This window comes from Chiloscyllium punctatum, chromosome 8 (genome assembly GCF_047496795.1).
Source record: "Chiloscyllium punctatum isolate Juve2018m chromosome 8, sChiPun1.3, whole genome shotgun sequence".
NCBI classification, from domain to species: domain Eukaryota; kingdom Metazoa; phylum Chordata; class Chondrichthyes; order Orectolobiformes; family Hemiscylliidae; genus Chiloscyllium; species Chiloscyllium punctatum.
Genome location: NC_092746.1, coordinates 102193948 through 102209542, shown reverse-complemented (window position 1 = coordinate 102209542; position 15595 = coordinate 102193948). Strand labels below are relative to the sequence as shown.

The window sequence follows — 15595 nt, the reverse complement described above, 5'->3', positions numbered from 1 at the left end:
TCCAGCAAATTAGCCTGAGTCTCTGGATTAGTAGGCCAATGACATAGAAATGTGGAAAATAGGATTGAGAGTAGGCCATTTGGCCCCTCAAGCATGTGCCATTCAATATGATCGAGCTTGTCATCAAACTGAGTCCCCTGTAGACAGAGTACTAAATGTCATAGATTAGATTAGATTCCCTAGTGTGGAAACAGGCCCTTCGGTCCCAACCAGTCCACACCGACCCTCTGAAGAGTAACCCACCCAGACGATTTCCCTCTGACTAATGCATCTAACACAATGGGCAATTTAGCATGGCCAATTCACCTGACCTGTCATGTGCAAGTGAGATCTAGCTAAAGCAATAAACAGTTCTGAAGAAGGGTTTCTTGACCCAAAACATTAACTCTGCTTTGTCTCCACAGATGCTGCCAGACCTGCTGAGTATTTCCAGCAATTTTTGCTTTTATGTCTGATTCCCAGCATCCGCAGTTCTTTGGGTTTTTTTGTTTCAGTCATTATCTCCTCTGACTTGTATTCTATTGTGTTGACTTTATGTGAAGGAAGTAATTTCATCGCCACTGCTTTGTGCAAATTGCAACAGAACAGTTCTAGTTTAAGTTCCATGTTCAAGATTTTATTGTATATACATGGCACCAATTGCATTACACACTTTTTACATCCTCAAAAAAGGCTCGTATGTTCTCAGTTGCTAACGGAGCCAAACAAAAGTACCCAATCTTCTTACATATCGTGTCGCATGACACAGAATATTAATCTTTTTACATTTGTTAAATATGAAATTTAAAAATTAAGACAGCAAAAATATCAGGAAATGTACAGTCAATTTGTTATGAGTAACACTGTTTCTTGTCATCATGACTGAAAGACCACAAAACAAATTCCAGACACTAAAACTGGACAGAAATGTCTTTCTGTTATTGGTGCAGAGTTGAAAGCAAAAATGTACTCTGTACCACATGTATTAATCGGAACGGAAATTCTGAAAGGAAAAGCTGCCTTTTTACTTTCTGTATTACCTGAGCTCTCCAGAGTCTCTCTCTGTCCCTAAATCCGATTCTAATCATTCACAAATGAGACCAAGTTGTTAATGGGAAACTACCCCGTAACGCTGTCAGTGTGAGATTTTTTAATGAACTGTTCTGCCTATTTCCAGAATCTGCAGAAAGATCTTTGCAATGCCTGTTCAAAACTAATCCGCTGTATGAGCCTTCACTTAAAACGGAAAACCAAACGTGGATGCACGGCATGGGAAAGAAATATTGCCCCGAGCAGAGGCTAAAGGGCTCAGGGTGAGGGGCCTGAAGGTCCACAGACCAAGCTCGCAATGGATTTACCAGATCCCTATTCACTGCTTCCCTCTCTAGTGCTGACCCAGCCAGAGATCAGTGGGTTGGCACTCAATTCACATGGGGCTCCATATTCAAGTGGAAGCCAGCCACCGGGAGACTCGAAGACTGCATATTGGTTTGGACATCAACCCTTTGAAAAACACAGGCCCTCTGATCCAACCATGAAGCAGGTTTTTAATTGGATAAGAAGCACTCCTGTCCAAATTAGGATACCTCAGAAGCAGGAAAATTCATGTTCAATATGTAATAGAGCTCCGACAGACATCTTCATGTACAAATCGGGGAGGTGATGGTGGGGCAGAGGGAGGGAGCATGCACCATGCAGACTAGTCTTTAATTAAAGGCCTAACCAGCAGTTTCTAAAGAGATGGCTGGAGGCTGCTACAAATAAATGACCTCAGCAATTTTATTTGGTTGGGGTGAACAGGGAAATGTTCTCGAATAACAGCTTTCGGTGTGAAGACATGTGCATTTCAGATGGTTCAGGGCTAATTTCCTCGCTGACGTGGTCATTGTTTTGGAACATGTTGCTTCAGCCAAGCATGTAATCCATTCTATTTCAAATCTGAATTGGAAAATAAAACCTGCATCTTTTAAAAAGTCTTTTCAAAATTGTACTGTGGACATGTGTTGATAACAATACTGCTCTCTTGTAAGTGTGGGGAGCAATTGCAACTTCTGGATGACCATGTCACAGAGTGGAAAAAAACAGTTAGAAAAACAGAGTAATACTTCGAAATGGACTGTTTTTCACAATTATTACCAGTTTTTCATTTTCTGCCTCACTGAAGTAAACTGAAGCCAATAGCCACATATGCAGGAGAGTGAGTCTGAGTTGTCAGCGACAAATAATATTTTTGTGAGTGATACCTCTCCTTCTGGCTTGAAAAACTGGTATAAGTTTTGCAGTGTTTGTCAAGAGGCCTTTCAAAGATCCCAGGCAAGACCCAAATAAGAGACCTGTGTCTGAGTGTCGCTTCAGGATTCTACAATTGCTGTTGAACTCCATTTGCATAGGTGAATGGCCTCGTGCCTGTGTTGGGAGGGGCAGGCAGATTGCTCATCCACTTGCAAGTCCAGCTGAGTGTGGCATCGGTTTGGGTCACCATGAGATATAAAGGAGCAGAATTGGGCCATTCGGCCCATCGATTCCACACGGACCTTCCGAAGAGCATCCCACTCTGACCCAGCATTTAACATGTCTAATCCATCTGCACATCATGCACAATTTAGCATGGTCAATCCTCCTAACCTGCACATCTTTAGACTGTGGAATGAAACTGGAGCACCCGGAGGAAACCCACATAGACACGGGAAGAATGTAAAAACTCCACACAGACAGTCACCCGAGGTTGGAATCCAACCTGGATCCCTGGCCTGGTAAGGCAGCAGTGTGAATCACTGAGCCAAGAAGCTGCCCTATTCAATCATGGCTGGTATGTTTCTCAACTCCATTCTCCCAGTAACCCTTGATCCTCTCACCGACAAAGAATCTACCTATCTCAGTCAATGACTTGGTCTCCACAGCCTTCTGTGGCAACGTGTTCCACAGATTCACCACCCTCTGGCTGAAAGAACCCATCTCAGTTCTAAAGGGTCGTCCCTTCACTTTAAAGTTATGTCTTTGTGTCCCAGTCTTACCTACTGGTGGAAACATTTTCTCCAGGTCCACTCTGTCCAGGCCTCTCAGTATTCTGTAAGCTTCATGGGTCATGTGTCAATGGGGCAATTCTCCCTATCCCCCACTTTACAACATCTAGCTGCTGGCTGTTTTCTGGTGTAGCCATGAGTTCATTTTCTCAGCTCTGGTTTCATGGGGGTTTTTTTTTCTCCTGTTTTCTATAAAACGTTGATCAACCCTTAAACTGAAAACCTAATTGTGGAAGTATGATTCTCGAACAGGCCAGAATCCTTAGTTAGGTTTCACTCGGGTTCTACCCCCATTTCCTAGAGAGTTGGCTGTCTTGACTCAAAAAGAGATTGTTGTGCTTCTCTGAACAGCTCATTGCTTGGCGTTAACTCATTCATGTCTAGCTTGTGATATGGTGATATTTATCTCAGCAATAAACTGGACTGATTCGGGTGGAGCTAAGGCTGCTTTTTGCGGTGATAGCTCAATTTAAGTTTGCTTTTCACCAAAGTTGAATAATCACTTTAAACCAATCAATGTTTGGACATTAATTGGAAAAGATTTGTGCATTGGGATGACTGTGCATAAATTTCAGATTACTAAGAAATTAATTCTTAAATTATATTTAACGGGCTCAGCAAATGAGCATTTGGAAGGAAAGCACCCTATCAGAAAACTTGATGAAAGAAGGATTTTATCTCTCCCCATAAAGTGCTTGTCACGTCAGTTGTTGGGCCAACAGTTTGCATTTCCGATTCAATGTTGTTGAATTTTGTTAATTTTCAGCTGCAGTGTAAGAAACAGAGGATTGTGTGCTTCTGTCAGGCAATTCATTGTCGATGGGGCAATGGAGCTCCGTATTACTGTGAACAGTTTTTGAGACTGGTCGTGATGGGGGCAGGAGAGGGTTGCGGTGAGGCGACGGCGTGAAGCTGTCTTCTGAAGAAACGGGGGAGATTTGGAGGTTAGCTTTTCACGTTCTTTTGTTGAAGTCCATATTAAAAATCACAAGCCAGTGCCTGCGCCTGCTGTCCCTCTGCAGTTGGCAGAAACTGATCTTGCTCCGGTGGTTTCTTTACCCAGGTGCCCAGGTCGGCTTTCCGCAATGCCTTAAACAGCTGCTGCTTGGCCACCTGGTATGGCTCGGCTGCCAGTTTGGCTTCGCAGTACATGGATGGCGCTCCCTGAAGGTTTGAGCCTCGTGTACTCAGCTGTGGAAAGGAAGAGAACAGAACGAGTGAGCCGGTGCAGGCAGGAGACTCAAACAGATGCGCAATTTCCACATTTAGTTTCTCCAAGCAGTTTCCCGGCTTGCACACCTTGTCTACTTCCCATGAAGGGTTTTATATAAAAATAAGAGCATTAAAATAACGATACGGGTCTGGTCACTGCTGCTGCTGGTGCTGGTGCAGGAGCAATGAAATGTTATAAGGCATTTGCATATAAAGACTAAAACTCCATCTGTGCAAAAATTGAAATGATTTCAAATAAATTACAACGTAGGCTGAAGCACGTCCAAAAATATGCTCCTTTGTCATTGTAATGTTTAATGAAAGGCTTCTTCACTACTAGGTAGGTCTGGTTTAGTTTGTCCAGGATTCGAGGGTTTGAGTTATAAGGTGAAGTTATAATCACTTCACAGAGCCCAGTACCGAATCATTTGTCACTGGTTTAATCAGATTTTAGTCATTGGCAAGCTGGAGTCTGGCAATGTCTACCATGCTGGACTTTGATGTTGTAATAGAAGTTTATAATATGTTATTACTATTATTGGTCATAAAATAGAGATAGGTAGGTTTGGGTCTTTGTTCTGTGAAGGTGCCTTGCTTCTTTTTAAGGATCAGAAACTCTTTTTAGCAATGATTCAAGAAGTTGTGAGATGAAGATAAATGAATAGACAAGCTACTGGGTGAAACCATTGCTGATGTTTTATTAACTTGAAAACAGCCCACATTACAGAAGAGGAGGTTCTGGCAGTCTTAACAAAAATATAAAGGTGGATAAATGTCCAGGACCTTATCAAGTATATCACAGGATGCTGTGGGAAGTGAGGGAAGAAAGTTTGAGCCCTCGAGCAGACATATTTGCATCATGTATAGCCACAAATGAGGTGCTGGACGACTGGAGGGTGGCTAATGTTGTGCCTTTATTTCTGAAAAGTTGTAATGAGAAGCCTGGGAACTACAGACCAATGAGACTGACATCAGTGGTGGGTAAATTGTTGCAGGTGATTTTAAGAGGTAGGATTTACGTGCATTTGGAGAGGCAAGGGTTGATTAGGAATAGTCAGCATGGTGTTGTGCGTGGGAAATCATGTCTCTCAAACTTGATTGAGATTTTGAGGATGTGACCAAACAGATAGATGAGGGCAGAGCAGTAGACGTTATCTACATGGACAAAGAACATTTGATCAGGTTCCACATTGTAAATTGGTTAGTCAAGTTATATCACATAGGATTCAGGGGGAGATTGCCAATTGGATACAAAATTGGCTTAACAGTAGGAGGTGGTGAAGGGTTGGTTTTTCAGACTGGAGGCATGTGACCAGCAATGTTCTGCAGGGATAGATGATGAGGCCACTGTTGTTTGTCATTTATTTAATGATTTGGACGAGAATTTAGAAGGCACGGTTGGTAAGTTTGAGGATGACACCAAACTTTGTGGCATAATGGACAGTGAAGAAGGTTATACTGCTGATGCAATGAAATGTTATAAGGCATTTGCATATAAAGATTAAAACTCCATCTGGGATCTTGATCAATTGGGCCAATAGGATGAGAAATGGCAGATGGAGTTTAACTTGGATAAATGTAAGGCATCGCATTTTGGTAAAACGAAAAAGAGCCGGATGTATACAGTAAGGCCCTGGGTAGTGCTGTTGAACAGAGAGACCAGGTGTTCAGTTACTTTGAAAGTTGTGTAACAGGTTGATAGAGTGGTTAAGAAGGCATTTAGCATGCGTGCCTTCATTACTCAAACTATTGAGTATTGGAGTTGGGATGTCATCTTGAGGTTGTACAGGATGTTGGTGAGGCCACTTTTGGAGTACTGTCCGCAGTTCAGGTCGCCCAACTGTAGGAAGGATATTTTTAAGTTGGAGAGGATTCAGAAAAGATTTACAAAGATTTTGCTGGGATTGGAGGTTTTGAGTTATAAGGAGAATCAGTATTAGATTAGATTACATTACATTACAGTGTGGAAACAGGCCCTTCGGCCCAACAAGTCCACACCGACCCGCCGAAGCGCAACCCACCCATACCCCTACACTCACCCCTTACCTAACACTACGGGCAATTTAGCATGGCCAATTCACCTGACCTGCACATCTTTGGACTGTGGGAGGAAACCGGAGCACCCAGAGGAAACCCACACAGACACGGGGAGAATGTGCAAACTCCACACAGTCAGTCGCCTGAGGCGGGAATTGAACCCGGGTCTCTGGTGCCGTGAGGCAGCAGTGCTAACCACTGTGCCACCGTGCCGCCCACAGCTGGGAATTTTTCACTGAACTGTAGGAGGTTGAGTGGTGACTTCATAGAGGTTTATAACATCATGAGGGGCATAGATAAGGTGAATAGCAAAGTTTTTTTTCCCTCAAATAGGGGAGTTCAAAACTAGAGGACATATTTTTAAGATGTGAAGAGAAAGATAAAAAAAGAGTCTTAAGGGGCAAATTTCTCACTCAGAGGGTGGTTTGCCTCTCTGTGGAATGAACAGCCAGAAGAAGTAGTAGTTGCAGGAACAGTTACAATAGTTAAAAGACTTTTGCACAGGTGCATGAATCGGCAAGGTTTAGAGGGATATAGGCCAAACAAGGCAGGTACAATTAGTTTAGTTTGTGAAACATGGATGACCCTTGCTCAGAAGGGTCTGTTTCCATGATGTAATGACTCTATGACTCTTTAAGTTGATGACCTATAGAATGAAATGTCAGAGGCCCAAAGCAGGTTCAGCAGAAGAGAAAGATTCAGACCAGCAACAGAGCAGTTTATTTTCAGCAAAGTCCAAGCCACGAGAGCTGGAAGAAAACCTTAGGCTGGTTCACCTGTCGGAGTACTATAGTCAGAACTGGAAAAACGGTGAGGATTACTTAGAGTTCAGTGAAGAAATATTAATGAATGCCCCTGTGTTCTGGGGCAAACACTAATTGAAAGACCATAAGACCAGAAAATATGGGAGGATAATTAGGCCATTCAGCCCATTGGATCAGCCCCACCATTTGATCATGACTGATTGGCTTCTCAACTCCATTCTCCCACCTTCTTGAACTTACTCTTGATCCGCTCACTAATCAGGAACCTATCGATCTGTGTCTTAAATTAACTCAATGACTTGGCATCCACAGCCCTCTGCAGCAGTGAATTCCATAGATTCACCACCCTCTAGTTGAAGAAATGTCTCCTTAGCTCAGTTCTAAAGAGTCATTCTTTCTTTCTGAGGCTGTGCCCTCGGGTCCTAGTCTCTCCTATTAGTGGATACATCTTCTCCACGTCCACGCTATCCAAGTGTCTCAGTGTTATGTAAGTTGCAATGAGATCCCCATTTATCTTTCTAAACTCCGTCGAGTACAGATATGGAGTCCTCATCCACTCCTTGTATGACAAGCTCTTCGTCCCCAGGATCATTCTTGTAAACCTCCTCTGGAACCCCTCCAAGGCCAGTGCATTCTTCCTTACATACAGGGCCCAAAATTGCTCACAATATTCCAAACGCAGTCTGACCAGAGCCTTATACAGCCTCAGCAGTACGTCCTGCTCTTGTACTCTCGCCCTTTTGAAATGAATACTAGCATTTCACTTTCCTTCCTAAATGACAACTGACCCTGCATATTAACCTTAAGAGAATCCTGAACTAGGATTCCCAAGTCCCTTTGTGCTTCCGTTTTCAGAAGCCTTTCCCCATTTAGAACATAGTTGACACATCTATTCTTCCCACAATAATGCAAACCTCATACTTTCCCACATTGTATTCTATCTGCTACTTCTTTGCCCACTCTCTGAGCCTGTGCAAGTCATTTTGCAGCCTCTCTGCCTCCTCACCAGTACCTGTCCCTCCATCTACCTTTGTGCCATCTGCAAACTCAGCAACAGTGCCCTCAGTTCCAGTTTCCAGATTGTTAATGAATAACGTGTATAATCGTACTCCCAACATTGACCTCTGCGGAACTTTACTAGTCACCAGATGCCATCCTGAAAAAGACCCCTTTGTCCCGACTCTCTGATGCTTGCCAGTTAGCCAATCCTCTGTCCATGCCAGGACTTTGCCCCTAATACCATGCGGTCTGATCGTATTTAGCAGCCTCCTGTGCAGCAACTTGTCAAAGGCCTTCTGAAAATCCAAACAGATTACATCCATTGACTCTCCTTTGTTTAACTTGCTTGTTAACACCTCAAAGAATTTTAACAGATTTGTCAGGACCTCCACATGTCAAAGCTGTGCTGACCCAACCTTATTTTATCACGCTCGTCTAAGTACTCTGCAATTTCATCCTAAGTAAGGGACTCTAAAATCTTGGTAACAACCAAGGTCAGGCTAACCAACTTGTAGCTTTCTGTCTTCTAACTCTCTCCCTTGTTAAAGAGGGTTGTTACCTTAGTCATTTTTTCATCCTTTGGGAACCTCCCTGACTCCAGTGATTCCTGAAAAATCACCACCAATGAGAGAATCACATTTGGTGAAAGTGCATAAATTCATCAATTGAAAATATGACTTTGTCAGTTGAGAAAGACATTTTGAAGTGTAGCTGGGAATGATACCTCACTCGGGTTGATGTCTGTCAGGATACTCCTGGGAGGAAGGGCTGAACCTTTCCTTTTGCTACTTATGATGAGATATTTTCAAATTATTTCACCAAATGCAGTTTTATCTTTTTTCGTATGGTAAATCAATGCAGTCTTGTGGTCGTGACTGAACATCATTGTAACAGCCTGATAAAAATAAAACTTACTGTCTATTGATCCAGCCTCACCCTTTGACCTGACTTAAGATTATATGACCATAAGAATTAGAGGCAGGAATTAGGCCATTTGGCTCCCTCCCCCATCCTGATTCACCATTCAGTAGGATCATGTCTCATCCAACATTCCTCACATGAATTTTGCTGCATTTTCCCCATAACCCTTGATTCCCCGACTGATCAAGAATCTATCTATCTATCTATCCCATCCTTAAGTATGTACAAGGACTCTGCCCCATAGCTCTCTGTGGCAAGGAATTTCAAAGACCCACAACCCTCTGAGTGAAGACATTCCTCCTCAACTCAGTCGTAAATTGATGCTCATTTATTTTGAGACCATGCTCTCTTATCCTAGACTCTCCTGTGAGTGGAAACATTCTCTTAGTGTTTACCCTGTCAAGTTCATCAAGAATCCTATCTGTTTCAACGAGATTATGTCTCATTCTTCTGAACTCCAGTGAGCAGAGTCTCAACCTGTTTAGCCTTTATTCATAAGCCAATCCATCCATATCAGGGATTATCCAAGTGATCCTCCTCTGAACTGCCTCCAATGAAATGATATCTTGCCTTAAATAAGGGAACAAAAACCGCTCACAGTAGTCCAGATGTGGTCTCACCAACAGCTTGCATATTTGTAGTAAGACATTCCTTCTCTTTTATTCCAAGCCCTTTGAAATAAGGACCAACGTTCCATTAATCTTCCTGATTACCCGCAGCACAAAATCTAAGCTAATCTCCCAGTACTGTCCTATGAAACTGCTAGAGATGCTGTGTCTCAGATGGGATGTTAAACCAATGACTCAACATAAATATAAATATAAACATTTGGATAAATATAAATAGAGATAAAACTAAATGTCAAAATAAATAAATATAAAACAGACATAAATTCTCCCAAAGTGAAAAAGAATATTTGAGTCCCATCTGATGTTCAAGCCAATATTCATCCCACAGTTCAACAAGTAAATCAATAGATAATCTGTTACATTCCTGTATGGCTAGGTGTCCCAGGTATCTGTGTCATGTGTTTGCGTGTGTGTATACGTGTGTGAATGTGAGTGCATGTGCATGTGTGTGTGTTTGTATGTGAAGATCATTGGGGTCTGTGAGTGTATGGTGTTAGTGTGCGTGTATATATGTTGGCGTGTGGGTGAGTGCGCCTGTTGGTGGTGTGTACATGCATGTTACTGCGGTGTATGTTGGTGTGTTTGTGTGTGTGTTGGTGCATGTATATGTTAATGGTCTGTGTGTGTAGCTGGCATTTGTGTATACTGATGGGTGTGTATGTTGGTGAGGAGTGTGCGTATGTTGGTGTGTGTGTATGTTGGTGGGGTGTGTGTTTCTGTTAGTGAGGTGTATGTGTATGTTGGTATGTGAGTATGTTGGTGGGGTGTGTGAATGTCGATGTGTATGTATGTTGGTGGGGTGTGTGCATGTTGGTGTGTGTGTATGTTGGCGGGGAGTGTGTGTATGTTGTGGGGTGTGTATATGTTGGTGTGTGTGTTGGTGGGGTGTATGTGTTGGTGGGGAGCGTGTGTATGTTGGTGGGTCTGTGTATGTTGGTGGGGTGTGTGTATATATTGGTATGTTTGCATGTGTATGTTTGTTGTGTGTGTAAATTGATGTGTTTGTGCGAATGTGTATGTTGTGTGTGAATGTTGGTGAGGGTATGTGTGCATGCTGGTGTATGTTGGTTTGTATGTATGTTGATGGGGAATGTGTGTATGTTGAAGGGATGTGTTTGCATGGTGTGCCTGTGTGCATGTATGTTGGCATGTGTGTGTATATTGGTGTGTTGTGGGTGTATGTTAGTGGGGAATTTGTGTTCGTGTGTATGTTGGTATGTGTGTATATTGGTGGTGTGTGTGTATATGCTGGTGCAGTGTGTGTTGATGTGTTTGTGTGTATATTAATGTGGTGTGTGTGTATGTTTGCGTGTGTGTATGTTGGTGGGGTGTGTGTATGTGTATGTTGGTGTGTTTGTTGGTGTGCGTATGGCGATATGTTTGTGTGTGATATGTTGGTGGCATCTGTGTCTGTATGTTGGTTGGGTGTATGTGTATGTTGGTGCGTTTGTGTGTATGTGCTGGTGTATATATGTTGGTGGGGCATGTGTGCTGGTGTGTTTGTATGTTGACGTGTTTGTATGTGTATATATGTTGGTGGTGGGTGTATGTTGGTAGGGTGTGTGTGAATATTGGCATGCGTGTATGTTGGTGGGGTGTGTGTATATATTGTTGGGGTTGTGTATATATTGTTGGGGTGTGTGAATATGCTAGTGTGTTTGTGTGTGTATGTTGGTGTATGCATATGTTGCTGTGTTACTTAGATTAGATTACTTACAAGTCCACACCGCTGAAGCGCAACCCACCCAGACGCATTCCCCTACATTTACCCCTGCCCCTAACACTACGGGCAATTTAGCATGGTCCATTCACCTAACCTGTACATTTTTGGACCGTGGGAGGAAACTGGAGCACCCGGAAGAAACCCACGCAGACACAGGGAGAATGTGCAAACTCCACACAGTCAGTCGCCTGAGGCGGGAATTGAACCCGGGTCTCCGGCGCTGTGAGGCAGCAGTGCTAGCCACTGTGCCACTGTGCTGCCTGTGTGTGTATGTTGGTGGTGTGTGTATGTTGATGTGTATACATTGGTGGGTGTATCGGCTGATGTGTGTGTATGTTGGTGTGATTGTATTTGTGTATATGGTGGTGGTGCGTGTATGTTGGCAGGTTGTATGCATATGTTGATGTGTGTATGTGTGCATATGTTGGTAGGGTGCGTGTGTATTTTGGCATGTGTGTATGTTGGTGGTGTGTGTACGTGTATGTTGCAGTGTGTGTATGGTGGTGGGGTGTGTATATGCTGATGTGTGTTTATGTTTGTGGGGTGTGTATGTATGTTGATGTGTGTATATTGGTAGGATGTGTGTATGTTGGTGGAGTGTGTGCATATATTGGTGTGTTTGTGTGTGTCTGTTTGTGGTGTATGTATGTGTGAATGCATATGTTGCGTGTAAATGTTGGTGAGGGTGTATGTGCATGTTGGTGTATGTATGTGTGTATGTTAGTGTGTATGTATGTTGGGGGTGTGTGTGTATGTTGGTGTATGTATGTGTGTATGTTGGTTTGTGTGTATGTTGGTGGGTGTGAGCGTATATGGTGTGTCTGTGTGTGCATGTCGGTGTGGGTATGTTGGTATGTTTGTGTGTGTATGTTAGTGGGTTATTTGTGTGTGTGTTGGTGTGTGTACATTGGTGTCTGTGTGTATGTTGGTGTATTTGTGTGTCTATATTGGTGTGCATATATTGGTGGGGTATGTGTATATGTTAGGTAAAAACAATGACTGCAGATGCTGAAAACCAAATACTGGATTAGTGGTGCTGGAAGAGCACAGCAGTTCAGGCAGCATCCAACGAGCAGCGAAATCGACGTTTCGGGCAAAAGCCCTTCATCAGGAATAAAGGCAGTGAGCCTGAAGCATGGAGAGATCTCCATGCTTCAGGCTCACTGCCTTTATTCCTGATGAAGGGCTTTTGCCCGAAACGTCGATTTCGCTGCTCGTTGGATGCTGCCTGAACTGCTGTGCTCTTCCAGCACCACTAGTCCAGTATGTGTATATGTTGGTATATGCGTGTCTGTTGGTTGTGTGTGTGTATGTTGGTGGTGTCTGTGTAAGTTGATGTGTATGTATGCTGGTGTGTGTTTATGTTGGTGGGGTGTGTGTGTATGTTGGTGTGTGTGTGTATGTTGGTGTGCGTATATGTTGGTGGGATGTGTGTATATTGGCGGGACATGTGTATGTTGATGTGCATGTTGGTGTGTTTGCGTTTGAGTATTGGTATGTGTGTATGTTGGTGAGGGGTATGTGTATGTTGGTGTGTGTGCATATGTTGGTGGTGTGTGCATATGTTGCTATGTGCGTTTATGTTGGTGGGGTGTGTATGTATGTTAGTGTGTTTGTTGGTGGGATATGTGTGTATATTGGTGTGCTTGTGTGTGCATATTGATATTTGTTTGTTGGTGGGCATATGTGTATGTTGGTGTGATTTTGTGTGTGTATGCTGGTGTGCGCGTGTATTTTTGGTGTGTATGCATGTTGGTGTGTGTGTATGTTGCTGTGTGCATTTCTGTTGGTGGAGGTGTATGTCTACATTGGTGTGTGGTATGTTAGTGTGTGTAAGTTGGTGAGGTATGTATATTGGTGTGTGGTATGTTGGCTTGTGTGTACATGTTGGTGGTGTGTGTGAATATGTTAGTGGTGTGTGTATGTGCATATGTTGGTGGGGTGTCTATGTATATTGGTGTGTCTGTATGTTAGGGGGGGCGTGTGTATGTTGGTGGTGTGTGTATGTATATTGGTGTGTGCATATGTTGATGGGGTGTGCGTGTATGTTGGTGTGTGTATACATGTTGGCAGTGTGTGTGTACATGTTGGTGGAGTACGTATATGTTGGTGGAGTGTGTATATATGTTGGTGTGTGTGTTGGCATGTGTGTATGTTGGTGGGGAGTGTGTGTATGTTGGTGTATGTGTATGCTCGTGTGTGTCTATGTTGGTGGAGCGTGTGTGTATGTTGGTGTGTGCATGTTAGTGGGCTGTGTATGTTGGTAGTGTGTGTGTTGGTAGGCTGTGTATGTATGTTGGTATGTGTGCATGTTGGTAGGGTGTGTGTGCATGTTGGTGTGTGTTTGTATTGATGGGTTTTGTGTATGTTGGTAGGCTGTGTATGTATGTTGGTATGTATGTATGTTGGTATGTGTGCATGTTGGTGGGATGTGTGCGCATGTTGGTGTGTGTATATGTTGGTGGGATGTGTGTGTATGTTGGTGTGTGTATGTGTATGTTGATGTGTGTGTATGTTAGTCTTTGTCTATGTTGGTGGGTGCATATGTTGGTGTGTGTATGTATGTTGGTGGGGTGTGTTTGCATGCACAGTGCAGGATATCAGCATCATATTAGTGGAGACTGGAGGATAGGAGATGTTAGTTGGAAATGCAGTTGCTGATCTTGATTTCTCACATTCAGTCACTGAACCTCTGGTGGGTCTGCAGTCCTTGGGGTCAGACCCTGGACATTGATTTCTCTGGCCAGCTGCTCCCATTTCCTTCTGAAGGAAGTGCTCCAGGGCATGCTGCAGCAATATATAGCTGGGTGTATACTTGGTCAGCTGTTACACTCAATACTTTTTAATGAGATTTTATTGATTTTCCTTCAGAATTTTTTCCCATTGAAAGCTCAATTGATTTTCTATCATAAGCAACCTGTCCTTTTTAAAGTCATATACAGTGTATACTTAGCAAGAACTATAAGGATAAAATTTTTTTTTGCTTCTGTTTTTGAGCGCTGCTTAGCTTGTGTCAATCCCTTGAGGGAGGCATTGCAAAAACTTCATGCTACCTCCTTGTTTTGAATGATTGTAATATTCAGCCAGTGTGATGCACCCTGTTGGCTGGCTGAATGCTCAACATGGGATCCCAACTGTATTCACTTAAGTCTACCCCTTAACCAGGGAGCTGTACACATTACCCAGGAACTAGTCCTAACTGCCTATAGTTCACGTGATTGCCAGAGAAGAACACCATGTGGAGCAATGGACAAGACAGTAGGTTATACAGTTCTCAGATGTGACCCTAGTAGGTTGATAGGAGGAGATAGTCCATGTTACCCAAAGGGAATGGGAGCATGGGGCCAAAGAGATCATTTCCCAGAGCCTGACCCTAAGAACTTGGCTAGAGTGCCACAAAATGCTCAATGACCTCAAGATGGTGGCCAAGGTCAGTGAGTACATCATCACATCTTCCATCCAGCACACCACTAACCTCTCAGACTTCATAAGGCACTCAACCATCAGCATTACTTGGCCTTGTGAACTTAAAGGGTTTATGCCCGAAACGTTGATTCTCCTGCTCCTCGGATGTTGCCTGGCCTGCTGTGTTTTTCCAGCACCACATTTTTCAACTTTGGACTCCAGCATCTGCAGTCCTCACTTTCTCCTAGTGAGAACTTAAGCCAGACTTCTGAAGTCCCACCTCACTAACAAAGGCCTGCCACTGAAGCCAGCCTCACACCCAATTTAACAGGCTCCACATTTCCCCATATATTCAGCGATGGCAGGCACATTGCAATGCACTTGGTGACATTCCTCCTTGCAGGGCATAGCATCTCATAATCACAGGTAACCAAGCAGAACTGGAAAAGATCCAGGTAAACCTGCATCACCTAGGGCCAGCTGTGACACAGATGGTTGCATCAAGCATTGCTGACTGATTGATGATATATTCCTGCCTTACTGCCCTTTTCAAATCCTGCTTCACCCTCAGCTTGCTAACCAGCAAGATGAGCTTGTTACACCTAGTGTGACCACTGACTTCTTGCCATCCCAACCCCCTCTCCTAACTTTAAACCTTACTTTCTACATTTCTCCTTCACCTCTACTCCTCACCTTCAAATTGTATAACCTTTGATACCTGTACCACATATTGTTATAGCCACTCACTTCATCCCAACCTTCTGCTCAACCCCACTTATTTGTCCCAAAGATGATTGCTGAAAACACAGACACCCTCACACAATGTTTCAATAAACTGCTTTGAAGTATTATGGAGGCAAACCCCGTACCGTACTCAGTTCAATGAGGAATCAGGAACACTAA

The 15595-nt window shown here is 43.4% G+C and overlaps 1 protein-coding gene across 3 annotated transcripts in view; it reads right to left on the bottom strand.

Annotated features, from left to right (window-relative positions):
- Window positions 1–606: 606 nt before the first annotated feature.
- Window positions 607–15595, bottom strand: part of adarb2 (adenosine deaminase RNA specific B2 (inactive)) — a 776642-nt gene continuing 761653 nt past the window's right edge. For all 3 annotated transcript variants that reach the window (XM_072576158.1, XM_072576159.1, XM_072576160.1), the window contains one exon: window positions 607–4193. In XM_072576158.1, coding sequence (XP_072432259.1) covers window positions 3981–4193 — 213 coding nt within the window. In that variant the 3' untranslated portion in view covers window positions 607–3980. The remainder of the gene's footprint in view (window positions 4194–15595) is intronic.